The sequence below is a fragment of the Myxocyprinus asiaticus genome, chromosome 38 (genome assembly GCF_019703515.2).
Source record: "Myxocyprinus asiaticus isolate MX2 ecotype Aquarium Trade chromosome 38, UBuf_Myxa_2, whole genome shotgun sequence".
NCBI classification, from domain to species: domain Eukaryota; kingdom Metazoa; phylum Chordata; class Actinopteri; order Cypriniformes; family Catostomidae; genus Myxocyprinus; species Myxocyprinus asiaticus.
The window spans coordinates 5664753-5692014 of record NC_059381.1 but is presented as its reverse complement, the minus strand read 5'-3'; the positions used below and the strand labels follow the sequence as shown (position 1 = coordinate 5692014).

General features: G+C 36.7%; 1 protein-coding gene across 2 annotated transcripts in view; it reads right to left on the bottom strand.

Annotated features, from left to right (window-relative positions):
* LOC127428460 (collagen alpha-1(V) chain-like) overlaps positions 1 to 27262 on the bottom strand; it is a 143601-nt gene that overhangs the window by 9407 nt on the left and 106932 nt on the right. For both annotated transcript variants that reach the window (XM_051676845.1, XM_051676846.1), the window contains exons 31-63: positions 25280 to 25333; positions 24897 to 24950; positions 23176 to 23220; positions 23018 to 23071; positions 22039 to 22083; positions 21889 to 21942; positions 21723 to 21776; positions 21587 to 21640; positions 17941 to 18048; positions 17696 to 17785; positions 15752 to 15805; positions 13629 to 13736; positions 13343 to 13450; positions 12389 to 12442; positions 12083 to 12136; positions 11889 to 11996; positions 11169 to 11222; positions 10967 to 11074; positions 8232 to 8285; positions 8020 to 8127; positions 7788 to 7841; positions 7588 to 7641; positions 7426 to 7479; positions 7275 to 7328; positions 6597 to 6704; positions 6389 to 6442; positions 5761 to 5814; positions 5456 to 5563; positions 5311 to 5364; positions 3478 to 3513; positions 3257 to 3310; positions 2386 to 2647; positions 1544 to 1656 (exon numbers count right to left, since the gene is read on the bottom strand). In XM_051676845.1, the coding sequence (XP_051532805.1) occupies positions 1544 to 1656; positions 2386 to 2647; positions 3257 to 3310; positions 3478 to 3513; positions 5311 to 5364; positions 5456 to 5563; positions 5761 to 5814; positions 6389 to 6442; positions 6597 to 6704; positions 7275 to 7328; positions 7426 to 7479; positions 7588 to 7641; positions 7788 to 7841; positions 8020 to 8127; positions 8232 to 8285; positions 10967 to 11074; positions 11169 to 11222; positions 11889 to 11996; positions 12083 to 12136; positions 12389 to 12442; positions 13343 to 13450; positions 13629 to 13736; positions 15752 to 15805; positions 17696 to 17785; positions 17941 to 18048; positions 21587 to 21640; positions 21723 to 21776; positions 21889 to 21942; positions 22039 to 22083; positions 23018 to 23071; positions 23176 to 23220; positions 24897 to 24950; positions 25280 to 25333 (2481 nt within the window). The remainder of the gene's footprint in view (positions 1 to 1543; positions 1657 to 2385; positions 2648 to 3256; positions 3311 to 3477; positions 3514 to 5310; positions 5365 to 5455; positions 5564 to 5760; positions 5815 to 6388; positions 6443 to 6596; positions 6705 to 7274; positions 7329 to 7425; positions 7480 to 7587; positions 7642 to 7787; positions 7842 to 8019; positions 8128 to 8231; positions 8286 to 10966; positions 11075 to 11168; positions 11223 to 11888; positions 11997 to 12082; positions 12137 to 12388; positions 12443 to 13342; positions 13451 to 13628; positions 13737 to 15751; positions 15806 to 17695; positions 17786 to 17940; positions 18049 to 21586; positions 21641 to 21722; positions 21777 to 21888; positions 21943 to 22038; positions 22084 to 23017; positions 23072 to 23175; positions 23221 to 24896; positions 24951 to 25279; positions 25334 to 27262) is intronic.

Below are 27262 nucleotides of genomic sequence, written 5' to 3'. Positions count from 1 at the left end.
TATATTACATAATAATGTCACATTGCAAAAAATCTAACTATCTCTTAAAAATAGGCTTTATTTTAATTTGACAACTGATAATTATTTAACTGATAACACATTAAAAAATTTAATGCAATTTATTATGCCTCCTGACCCATATGTAAATACAAGCGTCCATCCAACAATTAAAAATAAAATGATATATATATGGTGTGGTAACTGTGTTATAAACGGAATAATTGACTTCGGCTCATTAAAATTATTGAAAAATAATGCACACTCGAGGTGCATTACCACATTCAACAGTCTGTCGTCAATTATCCCATTCATATATACTGTATATACTTATTTGATTTATTATGCATTACTTATATTGAATTATCTTCATTTACGGCCTTTCTAAGCTAATTTTGATATTTGCAATTAGTTGCAATTAATTTGATTAATAAATTGGAATGCCATTTAATTTATTCGATTACAAATTTGTAACTATTGATAGCCCTAATTTTGACAATTCTTTAGATCCACCCAAAGGCTGTTGCACACCAAGAATAATGCAACAAAGTGATGCAAATCGCAGATGAAAATTGGGAGTAAATTTTCAGCTCAACCACCACAAATTCTTATTGCAAATTTAGTGATTAACGACAGTGAAATGCAGTATGGTGATACATATTCTCTAATGCAAAACAACCCATCTGAGAATACACATTTCACTTGCCTTGTTTTGCAGAGAGAAGAATAAAACCTACACGATGAAAAATAAGTACTGTTGCACAGTGAATTCTCTCATTTGGTTTGAAGTAGTACATAAAGATGTATTGTTGTGATTTAAAAGCTAAGATGCAGCTGCTGGTGTGATAGCTGATCCTGGGGAAGGACTGAAATTAGAGCTGTTTCAGATACATAAGGAATTTGAGAATCACCTTCACACCCTGAGTGATTCTCCATCAGTGAAGCTGTCGAGACTAATTAACACTAACACTTGTGTGCAGAATCTATTACAAACTCGGTAAAGAACTATGAAATGAGAACTGTAATTAAATTAAGACTTGATATGACATTTTTTTTATGTTTGTAGTTTTGAGTATAGTTCTGGTTGTTGGTCCAAACTCATAACACATGGTGCAAAGCATTATAGAAGTAGGGTTGTCATGATACTATAATTATACGATACTGTACCAGGTTTTAACAACAAGTAGTATCACAATACCACTTATGTTGTTTGGATAAGTTGTGTTTCATGGAGAGAGAAAAAAGCAAACGGGTTTAGAAGGACAAATGTAAGTAAATAATGACAGAATTTTCATTATTGGGTGAACTTTTCCTTTAAGTCTTGTAATTGCACAATGTGCAAATGCATTGCCATGTAATACTGTGCAAAGATCTCCGTATGTGATTGGCTTGTCTCCTAAACACAGATTAAGCCCAGTTCAGACCTGAAAAGCTCTTTCAATATTCTGGTTTGAAAATCCTTTTTAAACCCAGATCTGGACTTGATGTGTGTCTGGGAAGTCGGCCCAAAGTGTTTTTTGCTGAGTGTCAGGAGAGCATTTCTTACCCCTTCACTCTTTTTATCAGGGAAGATGCAGCTCTCTCCACCAGCTGTGAAGTTACAGTACACTTTAAATGAATCTCTGGAGCAGCCCTGGTTCGGGTCGATCCAGTATTCACCTGAGAGCGAGAGAAAGGAAATCCATAAGAAAATGCATGTTTATGCATTACAGTGATATTTTCAAATGAGATTTGTTTAAAAAAAAAAAAAAAAAAAAAAAGCAGCTCTGTGTGCGAGAGGAAATGTATTTTTCTTATTGGCAATTTTTTGCTTTCTTATATTAAGCATAAACCTCCCTAAACTTTTTCTTGTTTTAAGCATTAATCTATTTGCCAAAAAAACATAATTAAAGATACAGTATATTCTCTGTAAACAAGTCTTAATATCTAGTAAATGTATCTTGTTTAAATGATTTTTGGATATTTTTGTACAAGAAAACAAGACAAAAATGATTAAGAAAGTGTTTTTTTGTCATGTAAATTTTTTAACAAAGAACAAAATCTGGAGCTACTGAGAAGGACATTTATGCATCCACTGCAGAAAAAATAATTTTGAATGGAAAAATCTCACTGAGAAAAAGTCTCAGAAGAAAGTCTCACCAATGTAATGTTGATAGTTTTTATTATTTACTAGATTGTAATTTTTTTTATTTTTTTTTTTATTTGAGTATTATTTATATTATTTTTAATACACTTTTGTACTTTTTCATTTTATTATTATAATGTTTACATCACTAGCACCTTTTGTCTGTCCATGGTTTGTTGTTTTTTTAATAATGCTTTGGCAATATTGTGTGTAATGCTAAAACAACACTTTGAAATGGAAAACTGAAAGACAGAGATTCCCACCATCTGGGAAGTCAGGGTGGCACAGCTGTAGGTCCTTGCAGGTGCGGGCAGGGTTACTCTGTGTGCCCAGCGGGTGTTTCATCTGTTCAATTTCCAGTTTGAGAGAGTTCAGAGAGCCGAAGATCTCTTCCATGCCATCCTCATAGTCTTTATAGTTGGCATCTCCAGCATCGTCCATCAGCTGACTGGCATCAATGTTCCTCTTTGCCCGTTTGGGGCTGGACTGCATGGGCAGTGGGTGGATGACATCACCAGGTGGACCCTAGGAGAGAAAACAAAAGTTCATAAACTCACTGCATCAATATTTGGATGGTTGCTGGTGTAGGGTGATACCTAGTGGTTGTTAGACTGCTAACTACTGTGTCGGAGTTGTGGCCTAGCGGTAAGTACACATGTTCTGACACATAGAGATGTGGTGCTCATGTGGGCAACACAAGTTCAAATCTGGCTAGCAACATTTCCTGATTCCGTTCCCTGCATTGTCTCAATTATCTGTCATTGTTTATATAGTAATTTAAAAAAATAGTGAGTAGACTAAAAATAAAACAGAGTAAATACTCTACTCTACAGTTAAACATCAAAACAATTTGAAACTGTATACTGACATTAACTGAAAACTGGCATTCCTCTCTTTAGCCCTAAACTGTTTTACTCAGGAATTTGTTTAGTTTGTAGATTTGAGAAATCAGTTTTTCTTAAGAAAGCAATATCCACTGAATCTCACAGAGGTATCCCAAAATAGGAACTAGTTTACACCATAATAGACCTAAATTATAGTTACATAACAGCTACTGCAGAATAATCTATTTACACATGCTGTTTTCTCACAGTGGACGTGGGTTTACGTGGTTGGTTTTGTGCTGTTACTTACTGGAGGTCCAGGTGGCCCCGGATGTCCGGCTTCTCCCTTCGGGCCAGTCTGACCCTAAAGAAACAGAAACAGAAACAGAAACAGAACTGGGCTTAGAGTAAGAGTGTAACGTAGATGACAAACACATCAAAGATGATTAACGAATCAGCATAGGGGAAAAAATAATCATCTAGCAAAAGAGAGTATGAAAAGTGCAAGTGAAATGAACAAGAATAACTTACAGATGATCCTTTAGCACCTTTAGGACCAGGGGGACCCTACATAAAATTAAACACACAATATTATTAATCATAATTCTGTAATTATATATATGACAATATACTCTTAACAAAAGTTACAATTAGAATCAAAAAGGGTTGTGCAGTCTGATGCCATACACTGTAAACCCTAAAGTTGTCATTACTGGAAATATCTAGCTGTCTTAAAGGTGCTGTAAGCAATTTTAGCCGTTCTACAATTTCCACTAACTGAGCCATTAGATTAGCCACGGCCCTTATTTCCAAAACCCCACACTCCAAAGATATTAAATTCGCTTTATTGAGACTGACATTGAGCAGAAACAGTTTCAAAGACAACAGCAGCAAAATAGTGCCCTCAACTGACAACTGCTATGAGCAACATGGCATAAAAATGGCATTAAACCTCAATAATAATTCGCTGCAACTACAATACTAAAAGAACGCGCAAAATGATTGACAGGCAGAAAGCGTCAGAGACCGCGCCCCGCAGACACGTTTTTGTTTGCTGTTTACAGAGTCTAGTGCTGAATACCAGTGAGACTAGGGCTGGTATCGCCAGCCACCTCACGATACGATACGTATTGCGATACACATCACGATTCGATATATCACGATATCATGGTTCGATTTCACATTTAATTTCAATTAATTTGGTTATAGTTCAGTTATAATGCCCATTTTGCTTGCATACAGTATAAAAAAAAATTCTCTTTCAGCTAATGCTGTTTTTCATTATACAGGGGACCTTCTAACTTGTGAAATTACTGACATATCAATTTTACAAACAGACTTTTTTTTGTTTTTTGTTTTTGTAGCAAATGGGAACTATTTACGCACATCTGATTGTTGGGGATTGCAGATAGAAAGAAAGATAGAATCTTGGCATTTTAAGAATCGGCATTGGGATTGTACAAATTAAGATTAAGTAGAAAATCAATATTTTTCCCAGACCTAAATTCAAACGCATGAGAGAAGTCCAGCATGTCCGTGAGAGAAACCGTGAATCCATAGAAGTGTCTCTGACTGCACTGAAAATATCACGATATATCACAATACATGGATCTAAGTATTGATACAATATTGTGAGAAAAAGTATTGCGATATATCGATATTTGCTTGTATCAACACAGCCCTAAATGAGACACTCCAAACGCGTCCGTCTGAGGCACCCACATGTAAATATTAAAAATAGCGCAGACAGAACACAAGAACCCATACTGTGAGAACTGGACACATTGAAGAACTCAATGCAAAACAGATTGCTGTCAACTGTAAAGTTGTTCAATGCAGTGAGAATAAAACAAACAATATATTGAGTTCTTAAGCCACTTTTTGTATTGTCTAATCAATGCTTTATTTATCTGCCACAATACTGCAATTCATTTTAAACTGAATTTCAATCCGTGTTATATATTTATTATAGGCCCTACATATTATGTTAATACATATTTGCATTATTTATATGAATTATCTTTATTTGGGGTACTTTCTCAACAAATAATGATGTATGCGATAAATTGCGATTAATTCAATTAATTAATCGGCATGCCATGTAATTAATTAGATTAAAATTTTTAATCGATTGACAGCCCTGTTATTTACATACGTTACTCAATTCAGTTGAGGGAAAGAGTTTATTAAATCAAATGAATAGTCAGCTTATTAGGGTTTTCAGTGTAGAAGAACCATTTTTAGGTTCCATAAATAACTTTGCATATAGCAACTACAGAACCTTACAGAGTGAAAAACTGAACCATTGGAGAAAATTTATTGTTCACAATGTAAAGTATTTAGGAAGAATTGCAAAAATGGTACCGGGAGTCCAGGAGGTCCGATGGGCCCAAGAGGCCCGGATGGTCCAGCAATACCCTAAAGAAAAAGACACAGAGAGAGTTCATAAAGATTGCATTACAAAAAATACAAAATAAATAAGTTTTGAGTGCTCTGGTGTATTCCTTACATTGTCTCCTTTAGGTCCTGAAGATCCTTGTGGACCCGGCAGCCCTCTGTCACCCTTCTCGCCCTGTTCTCCTGGAGGTCCAATCAGTCCAATCAGACCAGGGTGACCCTAAGAAACATCACACATGATTACTAAATTCAGTACAATGACTCATACATAAATTAACTGTCAGATCATATGAATGAATTATTATATCAATACATCAATTAATAATTACTTAGTCCTAACAATCCAAGTCCAGAACAACCCAATTAAGAAATACTTTAGATTAATAAAAAATAACAAACATCCATTTGCTTTCTCACCTTTTCACCTTTAATACCGGTATCTCCCTTCAGACCAGGAAGTCCAGGAGGACCCTGAAAGAAAGAAACAGAGGATTTGTTTAAGCATTTTAAGTCAAAAACAACATTTGCAATCCATTTTACTTTACAATGGATTTGCAATCCATTGGACTTGATTTTATCCATCAGGAACTGGATAGTGAAAAGTGGACGTTCTATAACAAAAATGCAACGCAACTTCACAGTGGATTGTGGAGTATTACTCCCTTCCTGAAATACTGCCACCATTTACTTTTGAGGAGACTTTTTGACATCCAGAGCATCTCCATGTACCCCAATGGTAACATCTCTTTTTCAAATCTAGCGTTTTTTTGCTATTAGTGCAATAACCTTTTACCTGTTAACCGTTAACTATTGGCAAGGCTTTAAAAGGCATTACTTACAAAGGTAGCATTAAACAATGCCTAAATAGCTATCTGGCACATAGTTAACATGACTTCTGGCCTAGGTGATGTCAGCCAAAAAGGAATGGCATTTCATAGCCAGAGCAAATCATTGCATTTCTTTGGAATGCTGTGTTCTGATGAATATTGCACAAGAAGAATTTAATTTAATGTTGACTTTAATACACTTGTTCTGAGATCTGTACCATTGGTCCAGGCGGTCCATCAGGTCCAGGGGTACCAGGCAGTCCTTGTTCTCCCTGTATCAGAAACAAACAGAACCATTAAATCACATAATCAAGGGAATCGCTGCCCAAGACACAACTGTATATAAAACATGGTGTTTTATTTTTGAGACTGATTACATTTAACACATAATATGACTAATCTGGCTCAGATAAAATGATCACTCACAACTGGACCAGGAACTCCTCTCAAACCCTCAGGACCAGGCTTTCCAGGGGCTCCCTGAGGGCCAACTGGACCAGTCTTGCCAGCTGGACCTTCAAGACCAGGTTCACCCTAAGAGAGAGTGAGACAGAGAAACCACTGTGATTAATTCATGAAAGTATTATAACTGTGTGTATATGTTGGTCTGGATTTGACTGCATTGTGGGGATAAATTACCACAGTGAAATCAGAAACACTGGGGACCAGCCAACAGTCCCCAGGAGGAAAACAGCTTAACAGACATAATGAATATGTAAATAATGTCTTAATCTCGTGCGACCCCGCAACCACATGCGTGGAAGATGTATTTTGGCTTCGCTATATGAAACATGTTTTTAAAAATGCATTACTGTTATTACATATTAATAAATAGGTTATAAAATTGTAATAAAAAAATATGTTTTTGTATATTAGGGGCTATTGGTTACAAATCAAAAAGGGAAATGGAAAATGCACACAGCAGTCATGTTTGAGTCTAAGAAGGTTAATGAAAATGTAAAAATGCAGAAAGCTATCTGTGTGGGTTAGGTTTAGGGGTAGGGGATAAAAAAATATATAATTAGGTCAATATAGAATCTATATGGAAAGTCCCCAGCATAAGCAGTGTGCCTGTTTCTATTGGTGTGTAAGTGTGTATGTTACCTTTGCACCCTTCTCTCCCTGTCTTCCTTCAGGTCCAGCAGGTCCATGAGGTCCCTGAAGAAAGAAAATCATAAATCAACAATAATATTGACCTATACATAAATTATGTCTAAAAGTTTTAAATAAATGTTTTCAAGCAAGCATTACTCACTCTCTTTCCTGGAGGACCAGTGGGACCAGTTTCACCAGTAGGCCCAGGGGAACCCTAAAATAATCACGTAAACAAACATACAGCATTATAACATCAGCAATGTATACAGTATACGCAGCTGATACAAGGGATGTTGATTAGTTTGTTTAAAAGTATACATACTGGTTGGCCGGGCTCGCCATCATCGCCCTTGTCACCAGGAGCACCATCTAAACCCTGTGGGAGGAGTAAAAAGTGAGTGATGTCACTTCCTTGACATAACCACCTACTACTAGCTCATTCACTAATTTATTGTTGTAAATAAAATTATACTCACTGTTATTACACATTAATAACCATTATAACATTGTAATAACACTTACCGAAGGCCCAGGCTCACCAGGAGGACCAGGATCACCAGGGAAACCGCTTGGACCCTGAAAATCAAACCAAAACATTTAAACTTCTACATGTTCTCATCAGAAACATGGTCATTTCTTCAAATACTATCTCACATGTGTGTTTTTCCATGATTTAGGCCAAAAATAAATTGGAATTGGCCGATCAGAGTATTGTGTTGTTTAGACAGGACAGATGAACCCGCTTAGAACTTACAGGACTTCCTTTAGGACCATCATCTCCTGGTGGTCCTTTTGGACCAGGAGGACCAGCAGCACCAGCAGGCCCAGCTTCTCCCTTCTCACCTCTCTCTCCTCTTGGACCCTAACACAAAAACACACATATAAGAGTATGGAGACTATAACTTCACAGTGATGTGTTAGAATTCTGAATCTGTGTGTGTTTGTGAGGGTGTGTTTTTGTCTTACAGAAGGGCCGACATCTCCCTGTGGACCTGGTTCTCCTGCTTCACCAGCATCTCCCTACAGAGTGAAAGAGAAAAAGAGAGAGAGAGAGAGAGAATATTAGTAAAACATATTCAGGCTTAGGGCTGGGTGATATCTATAAATCGATTTCTAGAGATGTTTCCCCCTTTCATTGATATCCTTACCCTCATTTATTCTGAAATGACTTAAAGGGTGCTCTCTTTTTTGTTTTGTTTTGTTTTATTAGTGGAACCATAATTTCAACCAAACTGACAATGTAGATTCAACATGTTTAGTAAAATCTTAATCTAGGCATGTTTTCCACCATTTTCTGACTAAATAATGGAAGAATGTTATTTTAATGATATTTACTCATTTTAATTGATGAGTGTTTCTCCAACTTCGGGCAGTTTCATGTCCCTGGGCTTGATTTTTATTCAAACAAACAGATATTTTGGTTATATGAGGATCAAATTTAAACTTTTCATCAGGCCTTAATCATTTATTTTGGGACATTTCAAATGCCTTTTACAGTGGCATGAAAAAGTATGTGAACGCTTTGGAATTAGATGGTTTTCTGACACAAACACAACATGCTTAAGCTAACAACACACAAACAGTTATAATCTTTCCGTATTATAATCGTTTTCCGTATAGTAGACTCATGAACAGAGATATTAACCAGTTCCAATTATCCCTTCAAGTCTTTAGCTGTCACTCTATGGCTCTTTTTTACCACATTGAGCATTCTGCAGTGTGCCCTTTGAGTCATCTTGGCTGGACGGCCACTTCTAGGGAGACTAGCCACAGTACTATACAGTACACAGTAATTCCAAAGGGTTCACATACTTTTTCTTGCCACTGTATATACACTGATCAGCCACAACATTAAAACATCTGACAGGTGAAGTGAATAACATTTATTATCTTGTTATAATGGCGCCTGTCAAGGGGTGGAATATATTAGGCACCATGTGAACAATCAGTTCTTGAATTTCATGTGTTGGAAACAGAAAAAATGGGCAAGCATAAGGATCTGAGCGACTTTGACAAGAGCCAAATTGTGATAGCTAGACGACTGGGTCAGGGCATCTCTAAAATGGCAGGTCTTGTGGGGTGTTCCAGGTATGCAGTGGTTAGCACCAACCAAAAGTGGTCCAAGGAAGGACAACCGGTGAACCGGCAACAGGGTCATGTGCGCCAAAGGCTCACTGATGTGCGTGGGGAGCAAAGGCTAGCCCATCTGGTCCGATCCAACAGAAGAGCTAGTGTAGCAAAAATTGCTGAAAGACTTAATGCTGGCCATGACAGAAAAGTGTCAGACCCCGTCCACCGCTGAAAGTGCCTACAATGGGCACGTGAGCATCAGAACTGGACCATGGAGCAATGGATGAAGGTGGCCTGGTCTGATGAATCACAGGCAGTGGCCTCTTTCAGCACGATAATGCACCCTGACACACTGCACATATTATTCAGGAATGGTTTGAAGAACATGACAAAGAGTTCAAGGTGTTAACTTGGCCTCCAAATTCCCCAGATCTCAATCCAATTGAGCATCTGTGGGATCTGCTGGACCAACAAGTCCGATCCATGGAGGCTCCACCTCGTAACTTACAGGACTTGAAGGATCTGCTGCTAATGTCTTGGTGCCAGATACCACAGGACACCTTCAGAGATCTTGTGGAGTCCATGCCTCGATGGGTCAGAGTGGTTTTGGCAGCACGAGGGGGATCTACATGATATTAGGCAGGTGGTTTTACTGTTGTGGCTGATCAGTGTGTGTGTGTATATATATATTTCTAAAACATACGCAGGGACTTCCTTGAACATTTTTGTGTGATGACAAAAATGAATCGTTCAGTGTCAGTGTTTTGAACCGTTCTCTGAAACTGACAGTTTGAACAAAAAGATTCACAGAAATTAATCTTACTGGCATTTTTGCTGCTGAGGTTTAAATCAGAGACTAAATTATAAGTATATTTCTGTCTAAAAGCTGTGATACTTGAGTCGTGAGAGTAGGAGTGGACTGCAGTCCCCTGATCACATCTCGCTCTCTACATACAGTAGATTTACTGCACTAGATTTACTAAAATGTATGCGTTTTCAAACTAAAACATCAGTGAGGACACCCAAAAAATCATTCTTCTTCCTAAAACATCTAACCAATCTTACTGTCCAATCATGGTGGCTCGTGAATATGTTTACAGGTTATTTTCTGTGCTTTCAAAGAGGTTGTTTAGGAGTTGTGTGTGTGTGCTAGCATAGTGGGTCTGCTGTATTGAGGAATTAACAGATAAACTCAGATGTTCTGGATTGAATCATAATTTGTGTGTTCGTGTCAGGTGGAGGTATCTCTCTCTCTCTCTCTCTCTAGTTGTATAATAGTTGTGACAGAGTGAGTACTGAGGTAAATCCTCCTCAAAAGCCACTAACACCAAACAGCCTCATTTCCAGCTTTCTTTCCATCATGTTTATTTGCTTTCTTTAACTCTCTCCTGGGTTTTTCTGGGTCACTTCTGAGGGCAAAACTCTTCTCTAAGTAAAACTTAAATGGGTCATTGGTTCCGTGACAGAACAAGTGCTGAAGTACACAAACAAACAACACACAATCACACTGAATACACATATAAGGCACACAGTCACTGTGGGATTGTTACCGGCACATTCTCCCTCAGATCATCAAAGCTGTTGGTCTCTAATTAAAATGATGATGAGGAGATAAAGACATGGTGCTTCACCTTCTCGCCCACTGCTCCGGGGTTTCCGATACCTCCTGGTGGGCCCTGTGGTCCATCAGCTCCTGGCGGTCCGGAAGGGCCTCTGGGGCCAGGTGGACCGGGGGGACCCTAAGAACAAGGGAGAAAATTCAGTTTAAATCAAATGTAACAATGAATCAGATTTTACCAACATGATTTAATACATGAACATGTCAAATCATACCATCTGACCAACGTCACCAGTCTCTCCTTTCTCACCGGGAGGTCCAGGCAAGCCCTGCATACAATGACAACCAGTTAAAACCAACCAAACCACATCAACCAGTAATAAGAAAAAGTCAGTATTATAATAAATTTCCATGGCTTTACATTCCTTCCAACATCATATATGTTAACATGATTTGATTGTGATAAAATCACTTACTTAGCTTATCTGTGTAGTTATATCCAATAAACAACTTTGCTGTCATGACTAAAATCATGTTAACATGCATATTGTTTACATCTTGTGGCTATACTTTTGAAACCCTGTGTATTTCACGGATTGGCCCCATTCAATTTCATTGTAAGTGCCTTAATGGAACTCAATTGTTTTGCGTTTTTTGCGGGGGTTTTTTAATAAATGAGAAACGACTCTAAATTATTTTGTTTGTTGTGCCGATTTCTGACTCCCTAGTATGGTTATGGTTAGGGGTAGGTGTAGGTGTAGGGGTGGACTTTAGGAATAGGGACAAATCAGGTAGCTGGAAGTAAAAATCTGGTGGCAAAACAACAGAATATTCCTTTAAGAACCTGTTCAAACCAGCCCAAACTCATGTCAAGGTATCAAAATACAAACAAGCAGACACAAGACCTTGATTTGAAGTCAGCATGTTTGATGTTTCTTAATAAATATTTAATGAATCCCTCTCTATCCATGAATAATTATAGGGTGTCATCTCACCTGAAGGCCGACAGGTCCTGGTGGTCCAGGGAACCCTCGTGACCCCTCATCTCCCTTCTGTCCAAACAACCCCTGCTGACCTCTGGGACCCGGCTCTCCATCTGCACCCTATAAAGGAAGTGACATTACTAACTCTGTTTCCACCACAGGAAGACATAGGACATATGAGAAATGGCACATATAGGAATACTCACAGAAGGACCAGGCTGACCCACGGGACCCTGGGGGCCGTTTGGCCCTGGAGGACCCTGACAAACGACAGAAAGGAAAGCACAGAAGAGAACGAAGAAAGCGCTACATTAGCCACAGCTTTTCATAATAAAGACAATATTTATATTCATAAATCAACAGTGGTAAAAACACAAAATGAATGATAGTCATGAGAGAATCATGTGAGACGAACACAAACAAACAGACAAATCCTAACAGGCATTAATTGAATAAATGTATTCGTTGTGAATTGTAATGTAAATTGCAACATTAAATTCAGAGTGACTCACCTGTTCGCCCTTGTCACCTTTGCTTCCCTTCTGACCTGGCTCGCCAATCTCTCCCTGTCACAATAACACAGCATTTACATATGTAAATATATGCACATGTATAAAATGACAATTTATGTATATATATATATATATATATATATATATATATATATATATATATATATATATATATATTTTACAAAAAGTATTATGGTGGTTCCATGGTACAGTTATGGATCAGAAGGTAAAAACATGGTAATTTGTGAATATCATATTCATATATTCATATTCATGTGGTATTTATAGGGTACTCCACTGAAATTCAAGGAACACCATGGTACTAAAATGGTACATATATGTATTACATGTCCAAAAAAAACAAAACAAGGTATTACATTGGTACATGTCCAAAATCATGGGACTACCATGATAATGGGCAAATTTTCCAAAACTTCCTTTTGTCCTGGCAAATGTAAAAAAAAAAAAAAAAAAAACTTGCTTTTGCCATGGTACATGCCCCCCAAAAAACATGGTATTAACATGGTAAATGTTTAAAAAAAAAACATGGTATTTCTATGGTACATGTCCAAAAAATTTTATTAGCATGGTATATGTAAAAATAAATAAAAAAGCATTGAGATGGTACATGTCCAAATAAAACATCATTTTACCATGGTAAATGTCCAAAAGAAACATTGTATTACCATTGTTAATGTAAAAAAAAAAAAAAAAAGTGGTATTACCATGGTACATTCCCAAAAAAACATGGTACTTCTATGGTACATGTCCAAAAACATGTTATTAGCATGGTATATGTCCCAAAAAAAAAAAAAAAAAAACATGGTAAAAAACCTGTAAACATGGTAAAACATATTTATTTCAGCATACAACCCTCTCTGTGTTAGTCTATCTTTTTCTTTTTATTAAAATAATTTATTTTCCTTCTCTTTCTACCCCTCATGTCTTCTGTACCTTATCACCATCCTCTCCCGGAGGTCCAATGGGTCCAGCCGGGCCTGGAAGTCCAACAGGTCCCTGAATACCATCTCTACCAGCTGGGCCTTGAGGTCCTTTCTCACCCTAAAACAAGAAGGAAGGAGAAACACAGAGGTTCGAGTTAAGCAGGTAGTAGATGTCAATCCAACCTAACAAGGCATGGCGATTTAAAAGTCAACATGAAATAGCATTCAGTCAATTTTGATTTTATGTTGACTTAATTAGGGAAAAGAAGATTGAATGTGTTTGGGTGAGTACTCACAGGTCCACCTTTCTCTCCAGCGGGGCCTGGGGGTCCCTGAGGTCCGGGTCGGCCCGGGAGGCCAGTGGGACCAGCTGGGCCAGCTGCACCCCTTTCACCAGGAGAACCCTGAGAAAGTGAATATAAAACATTAAACATTTCATAACTGATTGTAGCATATCTGATTTACTTGCAACTAACACTTGCAATAATTACTTGACTACCTTTTGTGATTAATCATGTATTCCTTTTGAAAATTCACATGGAGGTGTTGACATCCGGCATGCAAATTAAAAATTTTAACGCAGAAATAAACGTGTTTCGAGCTATTGATTATGTAACTATGCATATCATGACATTATGTAAGATATCTGTAAACCTGAATATTAAAAAACCTGGTGTTAAAACTGCCTGAAGAGAGAGAGAGAGAGAGAGAGAGAGAGAGAGAGAGAGAAGAGAGATCGAATCTTTCAAACATCTATAATAATCAATCATTTTCAGATATACAGTGGAACTAGAAAGCATTTGGACAGTTAAGTCACACTTAAAAAGTCTGAATGTCATTGTATTTAAATGAATATTCTGGTTTCAATACAAGTTAAGCTCAATCGACAGTATTTGTGGTGTAATGTTGATTACCACAAAAAATAACTCATCTTTCCTTTTCTTCACAGCAAAACAGCAATAATCAATGTTACAATGAGGCACTTACAGTTTAAGTGAATGGAGCCAAATTTTGGAGGGTTTAAAGGCAGAAATGTGAAGCTTATAATTTTATAACAGCATTACATTAATTCTTCCATTAAAACTTGTGTATTATTTGAGCTGTAATGTTGTTTAAACCGTCGTTTTAGAGTTTTAGGGTTCACGGCGTTACGTCGTCATGGCAATGAAGTTGTAAAATTGGATATAACTTTACACAGAAAAAGTTAGTAAGAGTTTATCACACTAAAATCATGTTAACATGCACATTGTTTACATCTTAATGCTATACTTTTGAAACAGTGAATATTTTAACGTTTAACGTGACGGGGACACTATACTGTAAAAAGGCACCGTCTTTCGGATGAGATGTTAAACCGAGGTCCTGACTGTCTGTGGTCATTAAAAATCCCAGGACACTCTCGTAAAGAGTAGGGGTGTAACCCCGGTGTCCTGGCCAAATTTCCCCCATTGTCCCTTATCTATCATGGCCTCCTAATAATCCCCAACCATTAATTTGGCTGTATCACTCTACTCTCTCCACTCCACCAATAGCTGGTGTGGCATCGTCCAGGTGGATGCTGCACACTGTTGGTGGTTGAGGAGAGTTCCCCTATACTATGTAAAGCACTTTGAGTGCCTAGAAAAGCGCTATATAAATGCAAGGAATTATTATTATAATGATTATTATTATTATTACAGATTGGCCCCATTCACTTCCAAGTGCCTCACTGACTTTTGCTTTTTTGTTTTTTTAAGAAAAAGAGGGACAAGTCGAAATTCATTTTCGTGGTAATCAACATTCTGACACAATTGCTGTCCATTGAGCTTAACTTGTATTGAACCCGCAATTTTTTATAATAACAAAATATCAAACCAAGTGGCATCTGCCATCAAATGCTGCTTGAACTTTTCTCAGAACTAACTTCACTTTTATGAGCCATTTTTGCGATTACTTTTAATCAAGTGATGTCTAGGTGATTTTTAGTGCATGTATGAAGTCAGTTTTTCACAAGTTCACACATTTGTCCTAGCAGAGTAACCACAGGTGTAGTTCATCGCATTAACAATGAACATGTTCCACTGACATTTGACATCCAGAAATTGTCCAAATATTTTTTTTGTCTTTATTTTAAATAGTATATCTATAACACTTCTATTTGTGAAATGTTTTGCTTGAAAATAGTGCTTTAAAATAAATGCCACTTGGTTTGATATTTTATTATCTAATGCAATGACATTCATACATGTTTAAGGCCACTGTAGTTATAATGTATTTATATCATACATCTTTAAACAGTAAAATCACCATACTCACTGAAAAGCCAGTATGGGGAGCAAAAGGTTAAAAGAGAGAGAAAACAAGATAAAACCAGGTGAATAACACAGCAGTGGGAAGAGAGACATAGACAAAGACAAAGAGAGAGAGAACATGTACTTACAGCAGGCCCTGGTGGTCCAGGAGGCCCTTCATTCCCTTTTAAACCTGCTGAGCCCTGCAAAGAGACACAGAAAACTGCTGAAGTGTACAAACTCACATTCATGTGTTCCTGTACAACACGTTTGATGGTTGAAGGTGACACAGGGGATTTTCTATTTCTATTTAACAACAAAGCAAAAAGCTCAAAGTTAAAGGGATCAATACAATCTCTACCAGCAATGTTTACAACTATTGATAAAATGTTTAACAAAATTTTGGGCAGAAAAACAACCCAGGATTAATCTAACTACATTACAAAATCTATATGAAAGAGGTGGCTTAAATTTACCTCATTTTACATTATACTATCTAGCTTTGTAATATATGGTTTAGGTTCAACTTTCTTGGGTACATATAGAGCAACAAATGATAAAGACTCCTTTAAAAACTATTATTTATATGGAATCCCAAAAAGAAGTAGGCAAATTATTTAATAATCCAATAATTACCCTCTCATATAAGAGTTGGAAGAGATGTAATGAGATGTGTAAATTGGATTCTTTTACAAAAGCTACCCCATTATGGGAAAAAACAAGAATGACACATTTTCCATTAGCTACTATTACAGCCGAATGGCAAAGAAGAGGTGTCTAAAATATATGGTGTTTTAAGTGATGCATTAAGAAGTGATTACTTGCAAAGATCATTTGGGAAAATAAAATACATTGTGAATATACAGAAACTGAATGTTAGTACTAAACATAAATTATTACAGCTCAATATAATAAATTGCACATATTTTACTCCTTATAAAATGTCACTAATTACATCTAATATATCCTCAAAATGCCCTTGATGTCACATGGATAATGCAGAAATATTTCATAAGTTTTGGAAATGGAAATGTGTAAATGTGAAATATTTTGGAAAGGTAGTTCAGCGAGTATTGACGCTGACTACCACCCCTGGAGTTGCGAGTTTGAATCCAGGGCGTGCTGAGTGACTCCATCCAGGTCTCCTAAGCAACCAAATTGGCCCGGTTGCTAGGGAGGGTAGAGTCACATGGGGTAACCTCCTCGCGGTCGCGATTAGTGGTTCTCGCTCTCAATGGGGCATGTGGTAAGTTGCGCGTGGATCGCGGAGAGTAGCATGAGCCTCCACATGCTGTGAGTCTCTGCTGTGTCATGCACAATGAGCCACATGATAAGATGTGCGGATTGACGGTCTCAGAAGCGGAGGCAACTGGGACTTGTCCTCCGCCACCCGGATTGAGGTGAATAACCGCGCCACCAATATATATTTGTAATGGTTTTAAAGAAAAAAATACCAATAGATCCTAGACTAGCATTATTGGGAGATAGATTATTCTGATTTGGAAAAAAGAAGATGGTTTTACTATTTACAACTGCAGCTAAGAAATGTATATTTACAAAACTGGAAAGTGACGAAAGAACCTTCAAATAAACAATGGTGGAATGAGCTATTGTCATATAGTCAACCTGAAAATTCAATGTATAAAGTAAGAGGACAATCTGAGAAATTTGAAAAAATATGGAAGCCAATATTAAGTAAAATATGTCTGGATGATGTTAGTATATGGTGTGTTCTGTTCTTGTAATGCTATGTATATGTAATGTTATTTGATGTGTGTGAATTTGTATAAATAAATTTTTTTTTAGTTATTTATTTTTATCTGTACATTGTATCTGCAAGGTAAATGGATGGGTTTTTTCTGCATGTGATACTACTACTACTAATAATAAAAGTTAAAGGGATAGTTCACCAAAAAATAAAAAACATTTAGTCAAACTTTAGTCACCCTAATGTTGTTCATCAGAGTTTGGAACAATATAAGGGTGAGTAAATGAAGACTGAATTTCACTATATCTTCATGAAAAAATGTTGTTACATCAGTTGTTCTGAACGCATCTTCACTGAATTTGTAACATTCATTTGTTATCCTCACCACAGGGCCTGGTAAACCTCTATCGCCGGGGAAACCTCTCAGTCCTGGGGGTCCGTCTTTACCTGTGGGGCCGGCTGGACCTGGATCTCCCTATGAATATACAGAACCATACATCATGTACACTGCTTCTTCAATATACAAAACAATGGACTAACTAGTGTATTAAATCTCTATCTATATCTGTGCTTATGTACCATTATTGTGTGTAGATATTAAAGTATGTGTGTGCCTGAATTTGTTCACACCTTTGCACCCTCTTTGCCTGCTGCTCCGTTTACTCCCTGATCACCGGGTGGTCCTGGGGGTCCAGGGTGACCTCGCTCTCCCATTGGTCCTGTCTCACCTGTTGGTCCCTGAACAGACAGATGGATTATGGGTATATATAATATATATGGATAGCACTGAAAGGTAAATTTCACAAAAACAATTTAAAAAAACAGAACAAAGAAAATTAAGCTATTTTTTAGACCTATTAATACATTTTTGCATTGCGATATTAATTTCGAGTCCATTTTCACAAAAAATTCTCATTACCATAATGCATTACATTAATTATAATTACAGTAACAATGACTTACTGTAAAAAAATACTGTAACAATGTTTTTTTATTTAAATCAGCATAAATTAAAAACAGTACAAAAAGCAGTGATGTACAAATATATATTTATATATAGAGAGAGAGGGAATTGGGGTGATAATGTGCTTAACTGTCACAAAAAATTATCACATTGCAAAAAAAATAATTTTCTTTAAGCTAAATATAATTTTAATGATGTTTGATGTTTAAATACAGTATATATTTTTTTTAATCATAATAATATCAGATTGCATAAAATAGGCTTCATTTTCTTTAAGCAAAATATAATTCCTATTTTTAAAAATATAAAAATATTTTGGGGGGGGTTGGGGGGGGGGCAACTATGTACCGGACATGTTTTTGACAGGTTTCATGAGATTCACTTTGTAAGCATCTTACATATCACGATTTAATCAATGTTAGCATTTTAAATTGATCACAAAGCAACACAAACAATTCATTATTGATCAGCAGAAATTTCAAACGATACATCGAGAAAACTAATGAAGCAATATACACCTAGTTAGGTCAGAGTGACGAATCATTTAGGCAGTATCAAAGCAATCAAAGTTTGGAACACAGAATGAAAATTCTACAGGTGCTTCAGCAACATTAGTGGATATGTAAATTATGCAACATAAAGAAAAATAATTGCATTATGTTTATCCATTTGCTTCAAACAGGCATTTGTGCTCGAGTATCCATATGTGTGTGTGTGTGTGTTTGTGTGTGGGGGGGGCAGTTTAAACCTGTGCCCATATCAACATTTGCATTAAAAGTAGAATATCATAATTGCTCATGAATTATTCATGACCCACCAAGCGCCAACATCTAACCGCATAAACAAAAGCATGTCAGTAGACAAAGCACTGACAGCTCAACAAACAGCCCTTATGTTGCCTAATGGAACCATTATGATTACCCAATGACAACCTCGGGACACATTTAAGATAATCTAATGAGCGTCTGATGGCTGGTGACTGCCTCATAAATATGCATCATGTGTTTATGGCTTCTGCGGTAGTACTGGTGCAGGAAAAACAGGTGTGTGTTTACTGTGCTGTGCACTGCAACATAAGTGCTTTCAAAGCTTTTATTCCTCTATGGATCATAAATACAGCCCAGAGGCTAGTGCCCCTAATGCCTCTACAGTATTAAAGCTACAACATGGTGTAAAAGCATCTTAAAAATAATTCAATACAGCCAAATTTAGAATAGCAAAGGAAACTAGATTTTTACATTTTCGAAAGTAATTGTGAGTGGTGCATGTCCACGCAAAACTCGCCGCCATGTTGCTACGGCATTGCTAAATGGTTTGAACAAGTCAAAAAAGCTCATCCCCAAGTCTCTGATATGGTGGTCCTTGGGCAAATCTTACTTTGAAATATCTGGATTATTTCACCCCAAAATCATAAGAAAATATTGCATTCTTCATAACAAAAATGAAGGATCACTTAGAATTTTTGCATTGTGACAGTACTTTGATTACAGTTAAGCACCTTTACCCCAAATTCTCACTATAGTAATGTGCAAAAAAAAAATCCTCATTCTCATTACTGTATTACTTAATTTTCCATACAATACTTTTCAGTAATGACAATAAGAAAACAATGTCACAATGTTAAAAAAAAAAAATAAATCTTTATGGTTCTAAAATAGGCTTCATTTTGATTCCAGTTCCTCCTTGAATGTCTTTTTTTTTTCCTTCCTCCGTTTTATAATCCATTTAAAAAAGTATCAGCCTACCTCTTCTTAACAAGCAGCACAATTTGAGATATCATTCAAGTCCGTATAACACAAATGGTGCATACCGAAGTAAATCCTTTATTCAACTCTTGCAATAGCTGTTAATAACACCTATAAGTCAATATTAAATATGGTGACTTACATAACAAGCCTCATAACAAATGACGCGTGTTATTTATCCCGTTAAGCTCGGATGGGCCATGCCGGTGGGTCCGCCGAGAAAAAAATAATTATCAACATATTAATAACTACAGTCTTGACCAACACAAAATAGGTATTGTTTTAAAGCTTAAAAGCTGTACTTTACAATGCATGTAGGCATTATGATCAAAACTGAACAAATGCTTTGAAATTTGCAAAAAAAAGTCAGAAATGTTCCGTTTTGATTTTTTTTAAATGTGCACTGTACATATTTTTGTAATCAGTAAAAACATCAAGCTGATCAAAAAGCCATTCTGTCATATGTCGTTGGAAAGCTCTCAAAGAGTAGAATACAAGCAGCTTATTTGTTTTACTCAAAGACCAAAATATAACGAGTAATAGCTAAATATATGTCTTTGACATACGTTACATATAAACAGGTGATGCTTATAAGCTGCGTTTTCGCTTATAACTTTACAAAAAATAAACAGAACATAAAATATCACATACGATAAAAAAGATGAGGCTATTATCTTTAAAACAAGCCCACACAATGTAATCGGATGCATGAATCATTAGATTATGTGCACACAGCACATAATGTGCTATCCGGCTAAAAACACATTAGCTTTCCTAGATCAGATTATGTTGTATGTTGTAAAGTGTTGGAATGCTAAACCAATCATATTAGAATTCAGATCATTGCAACCAAAGATGGAAGTCATCCAAATATGGGCAGAGAGGATTGTTCACTCTAAAGTACATAGATACACAGACTCAATGATGGCTCAAGTGACACAGAATGGAACTAAATGAGATCTCATACTCATGCCTGCATGCTTTGCAGAGAGAGCATACCTTTAGTCATTGTTGTATTTAAATGTGTAATTAGTTCTTATGTACAATTATTATGTTTTACTTGTTTGGAGAGGCTTTTGGACACTTGGAGACGTTTTTGGACTAGGATAAATTACTTTTGTAATGCTGTAACTTTTGATTGCATTGTCATATCAACACCACATTTTACTCCGTTACTGGTGACATAATTGGAAACAAAACAAAAGCAGTTTTTCGGAACTACCTTATTTAAACCCTGAGATATATAATGTCAAATCAGAAAAATAAGAAAAAAAGTTTATTTTTGTGTGATTTTCAGACGTTTCTTAGGATGAGAGTCTCAGAATGTATCATAATCTATATCATAAATTTTTTTTAAACATTTTCTTTAAAATGATGCCAAACATTTGACGCTGCTTGTTTTTTGTTTTGTTTTTTTGTCGAGTTATAAGCCTTTCATTTTGGGTATGCCACTGAAACAAGAAATCTTAAAAAATAAAAAAAACACCCTCAGAACTTAATATAGCTTTTGAAAATTCCAAACAAATCACAATAAGGGAATGGCATCTGCATCCTGTGTGAAACTCACCTGAGGTCCAACAACACCTGGAGGTCCGGGTGGTCCACTTTTACCTTGGAAACCCTGCGAGAAGACAATATGAGTGAGTTTATTACAGGTGTGAGAATGGAAGTGTGTGTGTGAGGTAATATCAGACAACACTCACAGTGTCTCCTCTCTGTCCAGGGTGTCCAGGCAGTCCATCCTTTCCGGCAGGTCCCTGAAGACCAGAGAGAGAGGGAATCAGGGAAAATTATAGGATGAAGATGATGTAAGTAGGATAGAAATAACTGATTCTGATATGTGAGCTCTCTAGTGTTAATGGCACGTACAGGTGGACCCTTAGGGCCGGGGAATCCAGTTGGTCCCTGGGGTCCCATCAGACCCTGTAAGAAAACACATAAATGTCTGTTTAACATCTTTCTCTGAGCACTATCCAATAATCAATGCTTTGGAAGGATTAAATTATTTTTTATCCGTACCCGTTCACCGGGTGGTCCTGGGGGGCCATCACTTCCTGAGTTACCCTGTGGAGGTGGGGCAGAAAAGCAGTTGGGAGGGGCAAAAGAAAAAGGAAGGAGATCACTTTAATATCGTATTATGTTTGTAATTGCTGTATAAAACATCTCTGTAAATGTGATTCATCATTATTAATAATGTAACAATTATGATGATTGCCCAGGGTAATAGATGCCATTTAAGATTTGTTTTAATGGTTGAGTACAGGCCTATATCAGTAAAATCTCAGATGCATTTGCTCCAGCTGAGTGGTTGTTAAAAATGTTGCTTTTTAAAATGTAATATAGGTAACATTAGCCGCTGTTGAAATGGACGGATGCACTTTTAGTTTTCACAAATGATGACAGAGGTTTAAAATATCCTGAAATTGAAGCTTGAGGTGATTTTCGAGCATTAGTGGAAGGTCTCCTATCTTAGGAGTGGGTGCATTTTTCCTAAATTAATTTTGAAGTGCCAAACCATTGTTCCATGTGTGTGTTATGACAGATTTTTCTTTTTTATTATATGTGTTTATTATTCATATTTTGATTATTATTTTTGTTTATTATGGCAGGGAATCCTTCTCTCATTTATTAGAAGTAAAAAAGCCCTTACAGTGTTTGGAATGGAATACCAGGGCACTGCATACTGCAAAGTATACACTGAATACCGTCTACTAATTTTTTAATAGTATATGAAACTGCAGATTATGCAACATGTAGAAGGTAATCCGTGTATTCAATGCATACAATAAAAAAAATCAAATACTGTGCACAGCATACTGCATACTGCAGAAATACTAAGAGTAGTATGCTAGTATTCAATTGGGAAATGTAGTAGGCCATCCAGATTTTCCATCCATACATAACATTTGCATACTGTCTAAGAATAGTATGGTAGTATGCTATTCTGAACATAGCTACAGTTTTCAAAATAGCTCCCTGAAGAAAAGCACAGGCTCACCTTTGGTCCTGCTTTCCCTGTGGGCCCCCTTGGCCCCCTTTCTCCACGGGGCCCCTACAGAATGAATCACAAGAAGAGAACATCCATGTGAAAGGATCAGAACAAGGGTAGGTATGGTTTGTTTTTGTCAAAATGTTTTCTCCTCTTTGTTTTCTTACCGTCGGTCCTCTCTGTCCCCGAGGGCCGGGCTTCCCTGATGTCCCCTGTGTGTGAGAGAGAATATATGACTTAAATGGAAAATAAAGCATTATTTTTTTAAACTATTTTATTTGCTAGTCACCTGTTGGCAGAGCTTTTTAATATTATTTAAATGCAAACATCTAAGAGAACCCATGAGGTTACTAGTGTGTTCTGGGTGGTTGCTAGGGTGTACCGGGTGGTTGTTTAGTATTAAGTCAAAAGAGTCCAACCCAAAGTCTATATTTTGGTCCTTAGATATGACTAGAGTCACTCCAAGTCAAAGGTGTTCCTTAATGCAGAATAAGGGCTCGTAGCTTTAAAATAACGATGTTTATGTGTACTTCATACACCTTAAGAAGTCATTTATTTATATTTAACTTGGAATCATATAATAAAATACATTCCAGCAGTTAAATTCTATGTCATACTTTCTTTCCTTTTCAAATGTAACTTTTGTAATGATTTTATCCATCAAAAAAATATGCCATTAATTTCTGTGTAATTTAAACAAAACTGTATGCTATATTTCCTTCAGCCTGGTATAAAATGTGATTAATGTAACTATCTGTAGATTAGATGAGCATGAATACTTAATGCAGAGAGTAATGGTGGCACAAATAAAGTTTTGCATCAACAAATGAACTCTGTGTATGTGTCTGTGTGTGTAACGGCCTGATAGACTGAGAGGTTTTTGGCTTATAAAGTGTTTATGGGAGAGTGCATTGTCTGTCTAATGGCAGGCGGCTGATGCTCTCAGCTTAAATGTGATGATATACGGCCCAAAAAGCATCCGGGCAGAGAGCAGTAAGTTTACGGAGAGCCTTTCCAAGCTTTTCTTGGCCATAATGGCTCTGATAACACACACACACACATACACACACATATATATATATAAACTACAGCTCAGAGAGCTGTTAAATTTCCATACAGTAAGACAAAGGCCCTGAACACAGCATTTAAAGGGACAGTTTATCCAAAATTAAAATGTTGTCATTATATACTCACCCTCATATTGTTTCAAACCCACTAGCATACATTCAAATATTGTGCCTCAAGACGCGTTGCACCAGTGAGTGTGAATGAGATTTAAGAGCTATGGCGGAGGGGAAGATTTTCAGTGAATAACAACTTGAATTTCAGTCTTTTCATCACAAAAAACTATCATATGACTTCAGAAGACTTGGAATATAGTGCACAAGTCAAATCAACAACTTTAATAGTGCTTTTTTGTCATTTTTAGAGATTGAACGGCCAAGTCCCCATTCACTTTATTGTATTGAAACATTCTAAGATCTCCATTTTGCATATCGTATGGCTTTGGAATGACATGAGGGTGATTAAATTATGATGGATTTTCATTTTTGGGTTAACTATCTGTTTAATTCTTCTGAATTGCTTTAGAGCATTATATTGTATATCAAGATATCACCTGACTGAACATAAAACTAAATGGCACTGTGCTAAATTGATTATATTGCCCACTTTAACTTAACAATTCAATTTCATTTATTAGAACTGCTTATCTTACATATAATAAATTAGATATATTAAAACAGCTTTATATTTGATATTACGGCATGTTATATGGTCATGTTTCTTTCTCGAAGTACATCAAAGAGAATTTATTCTGATCACAGGAAAAATAAGGAAAGGTAGGAAAGAGAGAGGAATACTCAATTTCGCATGGATTTTAACATACCCTTGTGCCTTTCTCTCCACTGGCTCCTTGGAATCCCTGGAATCCTTGAGAGCCCTACATAGGGAACGACAGAGAGAGCAAGTGAGTGATTAATTCACAGGGCCATGAAAGCGAGGAGGAGAAGAGAAGAAAAGTGCTGTTACAGCAGAGCATGCTGGGTCACGGTCAAAAAGAAAGCTGACACCAGATGGCATTATGGGTAAATCCACTTAGCTTTGATCAAGAAGTTCAAACATGTCTGCCTTCCAATGCCTGCTCTAATGAATGCAAACACACACAACCTTGTCCTAACATAAACACACACACATACACACACACACACACACACTCAAACGCTAAAGTGTTGGATGGTGGGTAATCACAAGCAGATAGGTTGTGTTTACCTTGGGGCCTTGTCTTCCTGGGTAACCTGGCAACCCGGGCACACCAAGCTTACCCTAAAACCAAAGTAAACAAACAGAAACACAACTCATTTGTTTTTTCATGATCATAGCAAAACAGTGATAAAATAAAGTTCAGGGTGCACAGACAAGTAGCACTTCAGTATCACATGATGATGCTAGGGATGCACCTATGCAAAATATGTGTGCTGATAACGATATCCGATTATTTAGAACATCTGCAGATATGGACACGATAGTTCGGTGGTGCTGTTTTTTTTTTTTTTGCAGATGCCTTATGTCTGCTTTGCGATGATATTGATGATATTCTCTGAGTGCACATTGTTGAGGCAAATTCTCCACATCTATAGTCCTATATAAATTATAAATATATATATAAATATATTCTGTAAATGTGTTTCCATTGTAGTTTGTGCGCATGTCTTTTTACCAAATACAAAAATGATCCACCTTAAAGGTAAACTCAGTAATTTTGTCCACATTAAAAAAGTTTAACTCCTAAAGACATGAATTGTAATTTAGCAATATACAGTATGTAGGAAATCATGAGCACTCACATTAAAATGAAGACTACATATCGGTAACCTTATAAAAGCTGTTTTATTCTACATAGAGAGGGTCCGCACATGGGGGCTGCCACGTTAGGATCACATGACCAGCCAAATACTACTTGCTTAATTTCAGTAACTGTCCTGTTATTTGACACTTTCACTCATTGATTAAAGTAATCATGGCTGAAACTGAAAACTACTGATTTTAAATTATGCTGCATCCAAGCCACTAGGTGTCAGTGTAAGTCCAAGATGACACTAAGACAAAAGTTACTTAAGCACCTTTAAGCAAGCTTATAAATTATTTATGCGCTATTCAGAAACTTTTGTGGCATCTTTGAGTTTCCATTCAGCATTTTTTATGCGATATCCCAAAATGTGCATAAACACATGGATGGAAACCCAGCTATATTCACCCAATTCAAAGTAATTCTACAAAAGAGACATTTTCTTTTACACACAGCACGTGTTGTAGGGTGATAGGCCTTTATCACACTTCCGTGTTTGCTGAGCGGAAGCTTCGCTTAGTAGCGTAAAACAACTTCCACTGCAGTCTGTTTCAATGGCAGTGCCCACAGCGTGGAACTGTTATGCCCTATTTTATGTACAATTCATCTCAAATACTTAATCTAAACAGACCTACCTCACCTTACAATCATTACTCAGGGATGATGAAGTATAGGAAAATGATGTCATATTGTTTTATTATTTTAAACAGGATGTATGTGAGCAGGGAACACTTCACTGAGTATAAGTATGTTGGACCCACTTTATATTAGGTGGCCTTAACTACTATGTACTTAACCATTTAATACAATGTACTTATGTACATACATGTTGTTGCATTGTAATTACATTTAAAGCACTTGCATTTAATTACTTTTGTAGTTACACTGTTAACTTTACCCCTAACCCTAACCCAACCCTTACCCCAAACCCATACTGTAACTCCTAATCCTACCCTTACTCCTAAACCTACCCGCACCTCAACCTCAGTAGCAGCACATGTGGGAATTTTGAAGAACAACATGTAGTTATACAGTAAATACATAGTCTTTTATGTATTTAATGTTATTAAATAGTAGTTAAGGCCACCTAATATAACTGTATTATATTCACAAACAGGAGATGAGCATACTGCAATAGTGAAAACAATGACATTAAAACACTTAAACACTGTCTCTTCGGACTTGAGTTGAGTACAATAATCAACTAGTAGTGAGCTGAACAGCGTGTGCAGCTCCTCGTGAACTGGGAAAACTTTGCCCTGATAATTGCCTCGCTCAGATACTATGACACATTAAAGTGCTCGATAACACGGTGAAGTACTGAGTTACTCCAAAGATATGATTAAACGGCTGATGCTTACTGCCAAGTGCATCCAAGTTGGCTAAATTGATTTAGAAAAACTGTG